This window comes from Teleopsis dalmanni, chromosome 2 (genome assembly GCF_002237135.1).
Source record: "Teleopsis dalmanni isolate 2A chromosome 2, ASM223713v2, whole genome shotgun sequence".
Lineage (NCBI taxonomy): Eukaryota > Metazoa > Arthropoda > Insecta > Diptera > Diopsidae > Teleopsis > Teleopsis dalmanni.
Window position 1 is genome coordinate 22,644,857 of NC_051847.1, and position 18,636 is coordinate 22,663,492.

Consider the following 18,636-nt stretch of genomic DNA (forward strand, 5'->3'; position numbering starts at 1 on the left):
GATTTTGTTTAGCCTCAAGTGGGTTTTTATTATAATTTTTCAGATAATTTTTTCTAATTAAGCCTATAAATACTAAATTGAATTTTAGTATGTTTTATTGAAAACATATTAACAAAAAAAAAAAAAAAGATATTCTTACCAAGTATGGAGTACTAAGCGATTCACCATGTAACTCATAAAAATAAGCTGTAGCTGGTATAGTTAATTGTGGTGGACAAAAAAGTCCAGATGCACCTAATAAAACTTTAAATCCAAGTACTTCTGTTTTGGGCATAAGACGCTTTTGTAATAAGGTTTCCTCTAAGTTACCCAATAATGGTGCTCGTCCAAACATAGCAGCCATACGTGTGCGATTTTTCATAGGCGATGTAGCAGGACTATATATAGTAGATTCTACTTCTTCATCAGAGAACTGTTCATCTGAACCAAGTGATGAACGATCAGATCGATCGGAAAGGTGACGAGATCGGCGTTTATAGATTGCTGCCTGCTTAGCGAAACGTGGTGAGAGTGAAGGTGAATTCGGCAAAGTAGGAGCTGAAAACGATTTTTGCACTGGTATGTCACCTCCAGCTATATGATTGGTATTATTGGTCGGAGTTTTTGAAGTTCCATTTACAGTTGGTACATCAAAGCAAAAAGCGGTATCAGTTGTTGAACAACGAATTGGTACAGGAGAAGTTAAGCTAGCTTTAATTGTGGCGGCGGGATCACAGAATATGGGCGTCAAATTAACTTTAGGCAAACCTTTACGTGTAAAAGAGCGGGTGTGACTTGGTGGTGTGCTTTCATTATAATTATAACTACTTTCACTATTATAATTACGAGTTATTTGCAACATGCTTGGTTTTTTTGCTTGATTTTGTTCTTTTTTATGTGACTTTTGTTGTTGCTCAGTAGTAGGTGTTTTGAACTGCTTCTCAGCCGTGCTAACACTGTCAACCATAACAACAACAGCATCTCGACCATGTGATTGTTTTTTCTGATTATTCTCGTCACGTTCTTGGAGCACCAAATACCCCGATTCTTTTGTTGAGGAATCCTCAAAAGCGGTTACTTTAGTGGTCGTCAATAAGATTTCCTGTGAAAGAAATTTTAAAATGGATAAAGATTATTCTTTATATAAAATTCATTTTTTCTACTATAAAAATATTTAAAAAATATAGTAATATATTAAGTTTATATGTAAATATGTGTAATTGATATACAAACTTAGCCCAGATATACGATATTTTTGTCAGAACAAAAATTAGAGCCAAACTGAATAATTTTTATAAATTTAATTATTTTCTAAAAAGGCTAGAAAGGTGTCACCTAGTCCTTCCACATCTTCAATGGAAACTGATATTGTTATTGTTGTTACCCGATGGGCAGATAACACAAAAGGTCTTACAAGAAAATACATGGGTTAGGATATGGATAGATAATGATTAAAGGTAAGGGGATGGGTTTAACGAAGAATGAATGGATTGTGGATGGGATTTAAATTGAAATCAACCTGAATCCAGACGGAGAAACCTGGCCATTTTAAGCTTGTGCGTGCAGTGTGACAAGGTAAAATATGGGCAACGTCATGGGAGGTAAAGCTGCAGTTTGGACACACATTAAGACTAGACGTGCGTGACGAGCTTGAGCAGGCCTTGCTGCACACGGGAGACGTGTTCTTCCCGAGAGATGTTAGGCGGGAGCCTATTGAGAATCTTGTGATTCAACCTTGGTATTAAAGAAGATGCTGTATCTGCGTGGAGCCACTGATCGGGCTGACTGACAGAGACTACTGTACGCGACCAATTTACAGATTTACATCTGTAATGGCCAACTAAGTAAATAAGACTTAACTTTTAAGATAAACGATTCAAAGCTCAAATTATATCATTGTCTATCATTGTGTAATGATAATTAATATACCTATATTTTACTAACCTCTTCCATAATATTACTATCATCTTCCTCTTCCTTCAAAGTTGTATATTCAATTTTATCACCAGTGTCACCTCTCCCATCGCCATCTTCGTCATCACCATCATCAGCTATTAGTTCAGTATCATCGCCAGATTCTTCTGAGCGTCCAGAAAAGTTATGTTGAGTTTTTTGTCTTTTGCACACATGGCAATTGGAGCCGCTTGTTGCTGGTGTCACATTCAAGTGATTGTTATTTTGTAAGATTGGTGATAATAATATCGCTGTATTTCCACTTGTAGTTGTTCCTGCTGAATTCATTGCATTAGACGACATGGCAGCTTTGGAGCGCATTTGTTTTTTATTTTTGGCAGCTTTTGGTGTACGTTGTATTGCCTGCAGCAACAGTTCAGCATGATTCCTTGGCGTATGTATATCACTGCTGCTAAGACTGCTGCAGGAGTCCATTTCATCCAATTCGCTTAAGGAATCATTACCGACTTCATAAATTCCTTTACAATTCAAACAGACAAACGTTTTCTCACTGCCACATTGTTGGCAACAAGTCATTGATGTCTGTGTACCAGTTGAGATCATTTGAACATTATTGTTGCCGCGAATAACAGTTGTTTTTACCACTGTGGTTAACTCATTCGAGCTCTCTTTTTCGCATTCTTCCATTGGTTGGTATATACATTTTTCACTATTTTTATTATTATGTTTTTGATTATCGGTTAAATCCATAGAATTATCTGATTTATACACAACCGGCTTTCTTTGTTTTTTGTCTCTTTTCAACATACGCTTCCGGTATTTCATTAATTGCTTTTCACGATGTGAAAGAGATACATTCGAACTTATTGAATTTGTACTATCTCCACCAGGTTTACCAGCGTCACTATCAATATCATTATCATTATCATTATCATTATCATTATCATTATTGCAATCACACTCAAGTTCATCAATGCTCCCATTATTGTCACCAATATAAAACGTACATTTCTGCTTGCCGCTGGCGGACTGTCTCTCCTTCGTGGCAACAACTTGTTCCATTGCTTTAGTTGAGTTAGCTACTTTTATGTCTTTATTATCACAGTTTAATACATCGCATGTTGCTGCTGCTGTTGTTGCTGTTGTTGTTGTTGTTGATGTTGCAGTTGCAGTTGCGGTTGATGTTTTTGTTTTTGTTGTAGTTTTTGTTTTTGTTTTTGTTGCGGTACGATTTAATATTTTACCGACATTTGCTGCTGAAGTGCTGGAACACTCAGTCATTGCAGTTGCAGGCACCGTTGAACTAATTTTTGGTATTCCGCCATTTATGCGTGGAAGACTTTTCAGACAAACTGAAATGCTACAATTTTCGGATACATTAACATTCGGAAAATTGTGCACATTCGGTTTTGAATTAAAGGAAGCAGTTGAATCATACTGCTTGACGCGATAAAATATGTTCAGACGTGGTTTTCGATTTATCATTGCATGACTTAATTCATGGAGCGATGAAGTGGTTGATGTTGGTGATGTTCCGGGCGTTACATTTATATTTGTAGAATTCATAGCAACAAGCGTGGCAAGATCACCTGCAGCACCTGTTGGTGTCGGGAATATAAGGCGTCCTGTATAATAAATTGATTTGTCGGATTTTTTGATTAAATCACACCAGGCACTTATTTGGGAGAAATATAGTTGACTACGTATTGCACTACACAATGAGGTCAATGTCATTGTTGGTGGTGGAACTCTATACAAAAAATAAAAATATCATTAGTTAATGAGGAGAATATTTTTTTTTTCTTTAAAAAATTACTTACTTTTCTTTTTTCGTAATTACCCATTGCTCGAGCAATATTTTATTACCCACAGGACCCAAATACACTTCAATGCACACGGAATCTCCACGTGCAATTATGGCTTCCATTCTAAGGCAGTGAGCTCGCCAACGGGAGCACTAAAACAATATAGTTATTATATATATCATTAAAATATATATTACTATTATATTATATATTATTTATATATATTATATTATTTTAATATAATGTTATTAATATACTATTTAAATATTTTTTTTCAAATATTTTGCCATTTTCGAGTGGTAAATCGGGTCTAACTTTTTTAATTGGGATTCACTTTTAGTGCAATTTTATAAATCGATAGTAAATATTGAATGAGTCCAGATTTACCAATTGAAAACGCCATTTTAAGGTCATTTTAAATAATTCTTAAAAATAAAACAAAAATGTATATATTTTGATACTAACGGTTATATTTAATATAGACATATCACAGATGTGATCCTCAGTTTCAGCAGTCTGAGATTGCGTGCTTAGACCCATTTTTCTGAGGAACTGATCACAGTGTGGACCCTGTTTAGGGTATATTGCACCCTTTGTTGTATTTGATAGATCGTCACTCACAGAGCTTGGAACTGTTGCAGTTGCTAAACGGCCAGTTGATTGTTGTATATATTTATCCTTTTGGTTATTGATAGTAGTACAAACAGTGTCATTCATTACAGGTGACCACATATGTTTCGGTGATTGAACGCAGCTTCCACTGCTGCTAGCTGAGCCTGGTGTATCCGCGATATAAGGACTGGGAAATCTGGGTGGAGTGGCACGGTAATTATATTTTGAAGATGTAGCTGCTATACCAACTGATGGTATATGCTGATTAATTTGATTTGTAAAATGACAAGCTGTATCTGTTGATGGACTGCTTCCTCTCAAACATGTTGTGGCTAATGACTGTAGAGACAATAAGAAATTATCTGTACCAGAAGCTGATGAAGGTGATGCACTTACAGCAGAAGCAACAGCAGAATTAGTACCATGACGATTTAAGAAATCTCGACTTAAAAACTCATATTCATGTCGTAGTGTTTGACATTCACCTAATAGTGCTATAACTTCTGGTTCATCTTTAGTGCTTTGTGCTCTTATAGCAACATTCTGACCATAAACTGAACTAAGACCGGCTCCTGGTGAAGCTTGACGTAATTGACACAATTTCTGTGTCCAACGTTGATGCGTACTCTCTGCCAATGAGCTACCAGGACTACTATGATGCGTATCATATGAGTAAGAGGCTGTAGCACAGCCAAAGGCATGTGGATTCGTTGTAATATTTATAACGGAATTTGTAGCTGCTTTAGATGTAGAGGGCATGGGTGATTGCCTACCATTATTACCAACACCAACACCACCACTAACACCACCACCACCTCCACCATTACCAACTCCGGCACCACCAACTGCTTCAGCATTGTATAGTAACAATTCGGCAACATTCAACTTAGTTAGACGTTGTGTTTTGGATTGATATTCTTCATCTGCAATTCCGCGACCTTCTAGTATCAATGAAGCTAGACCAATTATAACAGATGAGGAGCTCTGTTGGTTATTGTTCGAAGTGTTCCCACTAATACAAATACTAGAAGTGACAGTAGTTGGAGAACTTGAAACTGTTGTTGGAATCATTTTGTTCTAGTTTAATTTCGATGTTTCACTAAGTAAAAAAAATAATAATAAAATTTAATATATTAAACATAAGCATAAAATTCATAGAAATAGACATACATATATGTATGTATAGAATTAATTATGTTCAGCTGTAGTAAATGAATGTCAATAAATACAACAGAACGATTTTACTTTTAGGTGAACCATGTCAAGGTTATGTGCTTGCATAGAAGTGCATCTAACAATGAACATAGCAACAGTTGCACTCTCAAAAAATTGGCACAGTTCTTTATATACATTAAACAACTTTTTTTGCACGATGTTGTATATCGTACAACATCTATTCTAGAAACTGGAGCATCAAATCTAGCTTAAGGCAGTTTGACTTAAAGGAAGTCAAGGACATATCCTATTTAAGCAGGTCACAAGGATAATGGATCACACAATTCAATAAAATCATGAAAAGGTCTGTGTATTATAATGTAAACTCATATGCAACCTCAATGAGATGACCTGGTTTACTTGGAGTCTTAAACGGAAATGCATTCAAATGACCTACATAACACAAGGCACATAACACACTTTTATTTATGTAAAACCTTCGAAGGTGTTTAAATCAATTTATAAATAATAAATTTAATTTAATAAATTAATAAATTTATATTTATTTAAAAAAAAAACCTTTTAAGAAAATCAAAAAATTCAACAAAAAATCATATGCAACATGTTGCTTAAATTTTCATCAACATGTTGATATGTTTGGTTCTTGACCTGGAAATAATAAAAATCAAAAGACAAAATGTAAACAAAAAAGTATTGATAACGTTGTCCACACAAGTAAGCATATAAATAAAAAACATATGATTTTTTTCTCACAAAAACAAAAGTAAAATTCATAATAATCATAAAGAGAGTAAGAGAAGTATTTTTTAAGTGAAGGCAGTGGTAGGCCATTAAGAGCGCACGCACAAGCACTAAGCAATCACATTAAGAGTACAAAATGTATACTGATAACTTTAGAAAAGAGGGGAAGCTGTGGCGGAATATAAGGAAAGCACGTGCTGCACAATACTTTCGTTTGTGTTTGTGCAATTTGTATTTATAGATTCTTGGCATAAGCAAGCAACCGCCACTAATAGGATCAGTTTGGGTACACAAACCTCTTGGAATATATAATGTGACGTAGATCCCCGATTTTATATGTATATAACAATTATTTTTTATAACTATTAAATTTTTTTTTTAAATTAAGCTAATATATTTTTTTAACTATTATATTTTTTAACTTTAATTTTTTTTTTAATTATAATATATTTTTATTTATTATATTTTTTTAACTATTATAAATTTTTTTAATTATTATGTGTTTTATACTATTAAATTTTTTTAACTAATATTATATTTAAAATGTAAAATATTTAAAATATTAAATATTATTTATTATATTACAATATTATTCTTATGTATATTATATATAATATTTTTTTAATACATAAAATCAATTGAGTGAAAACACACTAATATGCTGACATTGAATAAAGAATAAAAAGAATGACTTTGAAAAATTTTTTTGCATTTTTTTTATTATAAAAATGTTTTAAATTATTTTAAGATTGTCAACAGTTATTTAGTTTATATACACATATAAACATTAGCCCATCTGAAGCACACCCTTTTTTGCTCAAGATACATTTGTTGTGTAAAAATATCAACAATCTACACCCCTGCCCACGGCCTAGTTTAGCTTTTATGTTACAAAATAAAAACAAGTAAATGGAAAACAAGGTAAAAAAAGAGGAGTGTTAAATGTGAATAGCTTTGTATTTGTGTGTGCATGTGTGTTAGTGTTGTTTTTAATTCTCAAATGTGGCAACAAAAAATAACTGGTTTACAGCTGATTTTTGTTTTTATTATGCGAATGTGAAAATCAATGTACTTAACCCAAGAGAACTACTATCAATTTGCTAGGGGAATATTGCAGGTTGTGTTGTATACATATGTAAAATGTTTATATATTTATGTATATATATAATATATAAATACATAATTTTTATAGTTTTATAAAAGTAATATTGTTTTATAAACACAAATTGTTTAAATACATTAATGTTTGTTTTTCCAAATACAAATATATATACATGTATATATAAAATACATATATATATGAGTACATAATTATCTAAATTTATAGACAAAGATATAGTACTTAACGTTTTAATTACTTTTCAAAAATAACCTATTTATAGAATTTATTAAGAAATATATTGTCTATGTATGTAGAAGCTGTATACGAACTTTACCTAGAATTATTTAGAAAAAAATGTTTGAACCAAATAGAATATCTTTTATTATTTCAAATTTTGTATTTTTAAAATAATAATTGAATAAACAATATAGAATATTCTTACATATGAAAAAATATGGCAACATAGCCCCACAATGTAAGACTACAGTAGAAAAATAGACAATGGCTCGTCATCTGAACGAGCGAGGAATTAAGGAGTCTTAGACTACATATAGCCGATCAGTGGAAAGTACACATTATGCAGATTAAGTCGAAGAGCAGCATTATTGAGCTATATTAGATGAATTGTAGATGTTAAAACTGTGGTAGTATCTTCAATCGGGCAATCCTATCTAACGCATGAAGGATGGCAGAATTGGGATACTGACTGCCATTGACTCATGATTCTTTTTTTAAATACATAAAGACGTTCCGTTTGAGCTAAAGAAATTTCCTACTTAATGGAAAAGGAAAAACATAAACTTGGTAAATCAGTTGCTACAACTAAAACTTTTTGGTATGCACATTAAATAGATTGTCTCGTCGTAGAGCATAGAGTGGTATTATTTATGACGTGGCTAACTGAAAGTTAATTTGCGAAAATGTATATAAGTTTTTAAATAAAAGTTATGCAAAAAACGCTGCTCTAGAGTAACCGAAAGTAGACAATTTTGAGACTGGACAGAAATTACCGAGATATTCGACAATAATTACTCTAATTAACACAACTGTTAATATGACATAAAATAAATTAATTGCGTAAAATTGATAGAAAATTCTTAAAACTTCAATATTCTATTCATCATGATCTGCACAGATGACAAAGTTTGTCTCAACCTTACCATTACGAATGCTAAACGAATGTCACGCGTCTGTGTTATAGCAACAAAATATGTATATTAATTATATAGAGATATAAAAAAGATAACAATCAAAATAAATAAAATTTTATGAGATATTTACCTCAAACGGCAAAATTAGTCTTAAAATTGATTTTCAATTAAAAACTATGTCAAACTCCTGGTACCTCTACTTCTTTAGCTCTTGCTCCAGATATGTCAAAACGGTTTGATCAACGACATTCTCTTTAACTTCAGTGCGACTGTAATTGAAAAAAAAAGAAAGATTTATTATAAATAAAATATAGTTATTATACATAAATTATTATAAAATATAAAAATGTCAGAAGACATAATAAATAAAAATAAAAAAAGTTGTAAAAATAGGAAGGAGACTATATAAAAAGTTTTTCTTGTATTATTTTGTGTCATTCTCCCTTCTTCTTTTATTCTTTCGCAAATTTTCGCAAAATTTTCGCAAATTATTATTATGGCAGAAAAACTAAAACATCCCCAACCACCTATAGAGTTATTGTACTTTCTCTGAAAAAATATTCCTCACTTAGCTTGAATACAGATTAAAATGATTGATAAATTCCAAAAACATCCTTCGTGTGTTAAATCTATTTTGGTGAGATGAGAGTTAAATATGTTATATTTTTCAAATATTTATCCTCCATATATGTATATTTGACTGCATAATGTATAGGTTTGAGTTGGGTTGGAGTGCTAATCGAGTTAAGGAACACAATAAAGTAATAAGCAGCAATACAAATGGAAAAACTATTATATATACAAAACAAGAAAAAAAAAACAATAAATTTGCAACAACAACGATGTTGATTTATCTACCATAAAAATTCATTTGGATATAGAAAATTTAAGTGAATAATGCGAAATAGTAAACTATCCGTTGTAAGTGCATTATTGGAAATTGAAATTTTGTAAGCTAATTATTGATTTATAATATATCGATATATTTATGCGAAAGGAATATCAACAAAAATATAAGGCCACTTAGTAATGAGAACATTTGTAATTCCGTTAGTGTTTTATAGTTGAAATCTACAGTAAAGCTTCACTAGTCTGAATCTCCAGTAATCTGGAATTCCTCTAATCCGTACCAAATAAGAAATTGGAGCAATATAAAAAGTTTCATTACACATCACAAAGAGCAGTGCTGTTCAGATCAAACACGATCGCGGACCATTAGAAGTCACTGTGCAGATGGGAGGACCGCAGAAACAAGTAGATACGTCCATGGTTTTTTGGAAGAAAATTAAAATATGGTGATAATGTTAAAAAAATATATATTTAATTTATAAAAATAAAATAATACAATTTTAGCAAAATATAGCAAAAGAAAATTTGCGTAAATTAAAAATACATATGTCGTGGGCAGCACATATATTAGCGGTGGTCAGCACGTGGCGTGTGGGTCGTGCTTTGGACAGCCCCGATATAGAGTATTGATTCGTTAATTCAGGTTGCTTGTTATAGCAAGAAGATGTTGAGAAAGATTATCAAAAAGTTAACCATGATAATGCAATGAAAAGTTTCAATAGTTATAAAGGACAACAAAGCGGATTTAAATACAGTAAGTACTCTTAGGATACTTCGTCAATTCGACTCCATTTCGAATTTGATCAGTTGGTTTTAACCCTTTCCAAGTTTTTAATTTACATAAATTTATGAAAATCTTCAAAGCTCTTTGTTTTAGTGGATTTTTTCTTTATGATCAGCATTTTGCGCCACATAATTTTATGAAAGACTGTTATATACAGTTTTGCATTTGTATTTGTTCTCATTTATATCTTGACTTCAATCGTTTATAGATCATAATCATTAATTGAGATGTTGACACTACTAATTAACCTTTTTGTACAAAAAATCTTAATATAATCTCTGCTTAATAAGAATAAAGTTGTTTTTTTGAGCAGACATTATATATATTATGTCTCATTCTAGTGTCTTTTATTAATGTAAATTGAACTTATCGTTAGATATAAGTATTAAATATAAAAAATGAAATATTCCTATATATATATCAACATTTATTTATATTAGTTTAATATAAAATTTTGTTTCCTGCTAAATTACTTTATGAATTTTCTGCTTCGATCATATTTTTTCTTTTTTAGTGCTGTTGAACAGCACTTTTTTTTCATAGATTTTTTTCACTGTTTTGGTTCTTTTAGTTGAGATTTTGATTTTCATTTATTTTATTGTATTAATTTCACTGCTTTCATGAGAGGATTGAAAGAGTTTACCGAACAATTGATATGAATTCAATTTAGTGGATCAATTCTTATGTAAAATGTCATTTTCAAGGTATGACTTAATTTTTTTTTTCTAAATGATTTTAAGATGATTAGAACAATATTTAGTTTTACATAATATATTTATCTAGGAAAAGCTTTTTAATGCTGTAATACTTCCGTTTATACAGTGTTGCGTAGTTTTGCTAAGTTCGTCACTGATTATGTAAAACAATATAAATTATTAATTGCGTTATGATTATGTACTGCACCTTAAAGTTGGATGCAGCGATGCAACAATATTCTTCCGTCAATTTGAATGCAGAATTATGTACTTTGCACTTACGAACGACGTCTGTCTTTATGCAATTGCAATCGCTTACGTCAAGTCACAATGTGGCAATCGCATTTACAACTACAGACCCGACCACAGACACCCGACATAAAAGTTGTTTTGACTTTTTTATGGCTTTTAAAAGTTGCCAGAAAATGTTCAATTTTGAATAGCTCAACATACAACAGCAGTGCAAAATTTAAAGTAGATTAGGTTGCCAAATGTGGCGGCGGCTTAGTGTTAGTCGTGCAGTTCGCAACATGTTGCTGCGATACTGAGATACTGCGATACTGCGAGCAGCAAGTATGAATATCGACAAATTGAGTAACGAGTTTTTATGATTTGCTGTAGATTTTCCCTATGCAGCAGCAACTCCGCTTATGTGCGATAAGGTGTGATACAATTTGGGTCATGGCTGCAGTGTTTTAGTTTTTGAAATAAAATTTAACTAATATTAGAAAATTATATAAATTATTTTTGTTAGTTTTACTTTTTCAAACACAGCGAAGTTAGTGTTTGTTGTATTCAATTTATTTTAAAAACCTATTAAGATATCTTTAATAGTTATGTTTATGAGATCTATAACGATCGAACTGAAAGGTACGAACTTGCATAATTTTGAATAAATAAAATATTTTTAAAATGCAAACAGAAATAAACTGTTATATATAAACTTTTTATATAACACCATAAGCTTATATAACCAAAGTATGTAAATACTGTAATACTACAAATAGAGATTAAACCTTTTTCTTCACAAATAAAATAATATGAAGATAATGAAGTACTCATAAATTATTGCATTTATGCTTTTCAAAAATAAAATCTTAAATTTATTATTATATTTCAACACTGATTTGTTGAATATTAATTACTCTAAGTCAGTAATGGCACCCCATTAACGAAATTTCCTTACTTGACTCAATCCATTATTTGATCTGTTCGACCATCAGAAACCAATAGCGCATAACAACTTTATCGGATTCTGCAATGCAATTTACTATTCGATTACACACAATTTCGTGTTTTATACTTAATACGTATGAATAGCAGAGCTAGGATAGCCAATGTGCAAAGCAATGCTCATCTACAAGCACTAAGAGACTACGCAAAAAATGTTTGTTCAGATTCAAGTCTAAAAATAAAAATAAAAATAGGGTCAGAATATACAGATTTGATTTTGTGTTTTTTGTTGATGTTGTTTCGCTCTCTTAATGGATCAAAGAATCCATCGCTGCTTCACAATAAACACAACTATACAATTTTGAGATTATACAGAAATAACGATAAAAAAATATCATCCCAGATTATTATCAGACAACAAGCAATAAATATATAATGTCAGAATCTAATTATTAAGGGCTATAATTTTGCAGTCTTTAATAATTTTAACTATCTGATATTATATGTGAGTTATTGCAATAGTTTGAACATTAAAAAGCAAATCTTTGTTGCAAACTCAATTAAGTAACACCAAAAATATAAATTTTATAAATTTAAAAAAATTATCATTTGCAGGACACTTATCTGCTCAATACCTATTTAAAAATGGGGAACTTGGGTCATAGATAAGTAATGAAATAAAACTTTATTAGAAGAAATTCTAGTGCCAGTAAAGTGGAAATCGGTCAGTATCGAACAAGCACAAATACTGCGATTCTAATTATTTTGAAAATTTGGACAGGGAAGTCTTAGATCGATTGAAATCAGTTTGGAAAGAAAATTCTTTTCCATTCATACATTTCTAATTGAACTTAACAATTATTAGTTAAATTGGCATTTCTTATAGTTCTTAGGATAAATTATTTTCTGTGATAATATTAATTTCGGTTCAATTTTATATCACATTATATTATATTTGGAATTCCACGTAACATTTATTTAAAAAGTAAATAGAGTAAAATTTTATAAAATAATATTTCTAACAAAATGTAATTAGGTATATAAAAACACTAATCTGAAAGCATTGTATACTTAAACTTTGATATTTCCACAATTCAGCATGACATTTTTCAATTACATGTAAATTATATGTATGATTGTAAGTAAATGATATTAAATGACGTTGGCGTGATACACCAAATGTTCTTAAAAAAACAGCTGAATAAAAACAATAAGCTTACTAGGAAATTATGATAATAATAATGAATTATTTTTACATAAAGTTGTATTCGTGAAAAATTTTTCTTAATCATTGATTCGGTGACTCACCATAGACGTAAATAGACATTATTCATTGGAATACTGTCCTGCGATGTTATTAGAAATTCCAACTAAACGACAAAATCATTATTATTTTAAGAAGAAAAATGTGTTTACATTGAATATAGTTAATGTTTTTAATACATTATTGCCATATTTTTATCATATTACTTTGTTTCATAGAACAACAGGTGTTCCTTAAAACACATATACAATACAAAATTGAATATCATTACGAATAACACGTTGGGAACTGGGTGCTCCGCTCCGTTGGGAACTGGTACCCTCATATGTTAACCCGAACAAGTTAAAACTATTGATTTAACTAAATATATCCCTTGGTTTAATATGCCGTAGCTTATTTGGTTCCATAAAAACTAACTAGAGATAATTGGGTCTGTTTCGTCGCGCTCCTGGGATACGATTAGTTAGCATAGGCTAATGACACAGAATCGTTGTTGATTCAAACGACCTGTTTCATTTCGTAAATCATTTCACATCGGTCGTGACAATAAAGAATCTATATTCAATATTGCTAAATACTGATTCAATCTAATTTATTTATAAATTTTTTTTACTTCTTGTCACTAATTAGCTCAGCCCGTACTTGCAAATAGGTCATATATGAGTTATTTAATATGATCATAGCAAATGTCATGTGAATACCTGCTAACGAGGAACTCAAGAGTAATTAAGTACTTAATAAGCTTCGGTGTTTTAACTAAAAAGGCACTGGTCCTACGACGACGACTAAGGTACCACTAGTTAGAAGCTAATTACTTTTATTATTACTCTCGTGTGTCTCGTGAGATGATGTTCATCCAAGTCATTTTGCTATGATCATATTAGCTAAATCGCAAAAATAAAAAGCTTTTTATTTCTAACGAAGTCATTTTAAGTTATAAAATTATATAAATATATATACATCTGTCTCCCTTTTTCTCTTACTCTTTTTCTTTCATTAAATTTTTTATTTCTATCACTCTTACTTTCGATTTCTCTTTCTTTCATCATGTATTTATTTTATTTAATACAAAATATTAGTTTTTCTTTTTCTACATCTATGGCTTTTAATTAAGTCATCCAAAGAACCAAAATCTTTGGAAGTTATATTGCAAATTATTAAATTTATACGAAATTTACGATTCAATAACGACCAGCACCCTTTCTATATCTTCCTGTATCTCCATGTGCATCACCTAACAATAACGAACAGTCTTTCTTACGAATTATGTATGTGTGTGCTCCATGTTTAACAAGGATTAATATAAAAGGCACCATAAGGCCACAATAATAGGAGCAGAGTACACAAGGTTTGTGAGGCTTATCACAGCCTTTCGCCTTTCATAGAACAAAAACCTAAACTGCTGCTCTGCACATCATAATATTTGGTGAAATTTTCGATGAATAAAATTTAAATATTTTCGGGCAACACGTTTATTTACGTTAGATTAAGTAAATATTTATATACATATATTTTATATATAAATAAATGTATACATACTTTTCTGGTGTAACGTTATCACGGCAGATATCAAGGTTATTGCACTTTCGTTGAACTTTTAAAGTAATTGAACTCGTTAAATGTGTTAATATTTTTAAAACTTGATAGAAGCAGAAGAGAAAAAAATTATTATGGAACTAAAAATTTTATCAGTTTTTAAAATCCAATTCCATTGTACAGGGTAAAGCCTATTTTAATTAATTGAAGGTTTCTATTTATTTTAAAGGACGCAACTTTGAAGTAAATGCGAATGACCAAGGAACTTTAATAATTTTTTTTTTAGATTTTAATTTACTGATAAAAGTTAAATTAAAAAACAAAAACTTTGAGTAAAAATGTGTTCTCTAGAAGTTCCTGCTAATAGAAATTGAGAGATAAAAAAGTAAAAGTTTGTTGAACAACTATATATACTTTTGATTGCAAAAGTCTTGGATGTTGGATGTAGTGACTAACATCTCCAAAAAAAAAGAAGTAAACCGATCGAAAAACTTTCAAAAAAAAGTTACTTTTATATTTTTATAAAAAAGAATATTGCTAGCTAATCGAAGTAAATAAAGGCAAAATAGCACTAAAAATCAGAGAAAGTGCTGCCTAGTAGATACAAAAATTATCAAAAAAAGTAGTAAAGGTAAACACGCTCAATTTTACATAAATAGCAACAAAATTTAGGAAATTGCCAGCTAATCAATTTAGAAATTGCCAGCAAAGACAAAATAGTACCAAAAATTAAGAAAAGTGCTGCCTAATAGAACAAAGACCTGTCAAGACAAGTAGCAAGGACGAGCATAAGAACAATTTTACAAAAACAGTAACAAAATTGAGAAAAAATCTAGCAAATTAAACTAATTCAGCACAAAACAGCATCAAAAAAGAGCAAAAGTGCTTTTTAACAGCTCTTAAAATATGTAAAACAAATAGCAAGTACGAATATTAAAACACATTCAGAACAGTTCCCAAAAAATTCAAAGTTGCAAAGGCGAATTTAGGAACAATTTTAAAGACAATACAAAAAATGAATTAAAGTGCTAGTTAATAGCACTAAAAAAGAAAAAATCTGAAAAACTTTAAAATATCTGAACAAACCTTTGCAGTCTTGGTACCTCAGTAGGTGGGGCAAGCAGGCTTACACCCCGACTGGTAAAACAATAAAAAAAAGAAAAACCTTTTAACGCATAGCTATTATAAAATAAAATTTATCGATAATTATGCAAAAGACGTAATATATAATATATATATAATATATACTTAGTCTGATGATGTGATAAATAATATTCCAGTCAAGGCGCAAAGAGGGGTTTTGAAGAAACCTCGCAGTTAATATAGAGTAAAAGTGCTCAGGTGCACTGACTCAACTTCTCTCAACATAATAATAATATAATATGTTTTCAACAGTTTTCAAATTTATTTACCTCAACAAAACAAAAAAAAATTAATATGATAAGGCTAGTAGCCAGAAATGGAGGATAGAGTTTAGGATGGAGTTTTAGATCATTTCAGAAATTTGTAAATATGTATTTTAAATGATTTTTATATCATTTCATTAATTCGAAAATATTTTAAATGACTTTTAGATCATTTCATTAATTCGAAAATATTTTAAATGACTTTTAGATCATTTTAGAAATTTAAAAACATTTTTATTTTATTTAACAGTCATGACTCAATAACTAAGAAAGACTTCAGTTTAATAATTCCCTTCGATTTCAATCTTTAGAGGAAAATAATGAAACTTTTATTTCATTATTTTATTTTTTTTTATTAAATACCTCAAGACCTCTCACTGGGTACGTGCCTCTATATAACCATTTGAGTCCTTGGAGGAATATAATGAAAATATTAATTTATATTTTTTTTTATAATTAAATATTAAGCAGTAAATTTAAATTCTTTTCAACTTTATAAACTACTTCACATTATTCATTTAATATTTTAACACATAAAATATGTAGATAAGTGTGTACATAAAGCACATAATTATTTTCCTATATAAGATCATGTGAGATTAAGTGCATAATAGCACAACTGCATATAGAACGCTAGAAATCATATATACTTAATTAAAATCAAATAAAAACAATGATGCTTAGAAACAGAACCAGAAAAGGCAACAAAAACAAAAACAAAAACAAAATAAAATTATAATTTTATTTATAATGTATAAATGTGTAAATGTGTAAATGTGTAAATGTCTAAAGAACAATCAACAATAATCAGCAGCCAACATCAACTACAATGTTGATATGATGCACAATAAATGACAAAGGAACAAAAAAGCAATAATGAAATGTTCTAATACTTGTACGTATGTATGTTTGGCTATGTATTTAAGTATGCTTGCCGTTTTAAAGAAGTCAATAGCAAATCCCAAGGTTAAGCACGGCAGCATTTAATGATGTACTGCGCGTAATTACTTTTGTTTTGTTTTGTTTTTTTTTTTTAATTTTTTTTTTATTTTTTCCTTTTAAATTTTTCTATATTTTGCTTTTGCTGATTTAATTCTTGGTGTTGTCATCTTAAAAAATATCGATAGGTTTATCTCCAACGGCGGCAAAAGCGTGCGCTCGTGGGCTGCGAGCATTTGCCTTTTATTTCTTAAATGATTTCGTAATTATTGTTCTCAGCTGACTGATATTTTACGTAATGTAATTATTTAAAAATAGCGATAAACTTTGATGAAAAATTTATTCATTGATCAAATGAAAAATAAAATGAAACACACGGAAGAAAATAGTTACATAGTACGTAAATTATTAAAATGAGTGCTAATAAAATCATTTCTTCATTTTAAAAATTATTAAGAAAAAATTAAGCAATTTTATTTGAATGAATCATGTACATATATAACTAGAAAAAATAAAGAAAATTATCTTAATCAACATTGAGTAAAAATATTGACGAAAGTTCATTCAATGACTTATACGTATGTATGTATATTGTATGACTCAAGAAATGTTTGCGAAAGAAAGTTACACATTTATTTTGTTTTTTGTAATATATAGTAGTACATGGTTCGTATTATTCGAAGTCACAGTGTAAAACTTTAATCTACTAAAACCAACTCATAGAAATGAAAGAAGAAAAGTTCCATCAAGAGGCTTAATATTAATTGAATCATTCATTGAATTTTAATATCCCGATATACTTCAAGACCCTTAGTACCTAGAAGTCTAAGTTTATCTAATCCAGAAGTGTATTAATCGAATCATTTAACGAATGTTAATATCCGGATATAGTTAGAAGTTCTTAATACCTAGAAGTCTAAGCTTATCTAAACCAGAAGTGTATTAATCGAATCTTTTAACGAATGTTAATATCCCGATATGCTTCAAAAGATTTAGTATCTAGAAGTCTAAGCTTATCTAAACCAGAAGTTAATTAATCGAATCATTCAACGAATATTAATATCCGGATATATTTCAAGAGGCTTAGTATCGAGAAGTCTAAGCTTATCTAATCCAGAAGTGTATAAATTGAATCTTTTAACGAATGTTAATACCCGGATATGCTTCTATAGGCTTAGTATCTAGAAATCTAAGCTTAACTAATCCAGAAGTATATTAATCAAATCATTCAACGAATGTTAATACACGGATATGCTACAAGAGACTTAGTATCTATAAGTCTAAGTTTATCTAAGCCAGAAGGGTATTAATCGAATCTTTTATCAAATGTTAATATCCGGATATGCTACAATAGGCTTAGTATCTAGAAATCTAAGCTTATCTAATCAAGAAGTATATTAATCAAATCATTAAAGGAATGTTAATACACGAATATGCTACAAGAGGCTTAGTACCAGTACCTAGAAGTTTAGGTTTATCTCAGCCAGAAATGTATTAATCGGAGCAACCA

General features: G+C 30.0%; 1 protein-coding gene across 3 annotated transcripts in view; it reads right to left on the bottom strand.

Moving 5' to 3' along the window:
• The window catches only part of LOC119675926, a 61,346-nt gene that overhangs the window by 840 nt on the left and 41,870 nt on the right, over positions 1–18,636 (bottom strand). For 2 of the 3 annotated variants that reach the window (XM_038087143.1, XM_038087140.1), the window contains exons 2-6: positions 8,611–8,749; positions 4,164–5,409; positions 3,714–3,850; positions 1,924–3,643; positions 140–1,081 (exon numbers count right to left, since the gene is read on the bottom strand). In XM_038087143.1, coding sequence (XP_037943071.1) covers positions 140–1,081; positions 1,924–3,643; positions 3,714–3,850; positions 4,164–5,381 — 4,017 coding nt within the window. In that variant the 5' untranslated portion in view covers positions 5,382–5,409; positions 8,611–8,749. The remainder of the gene's footprint in view (positions 1–139; positions 1,082–1,923; positions 3,644–3,713; positions 3,851–4,163; positions 5,410–8,610; positions 8,750–18,636) is intronic. The other variant, XM_038087144.1, reaches the window with a different exon arrangement.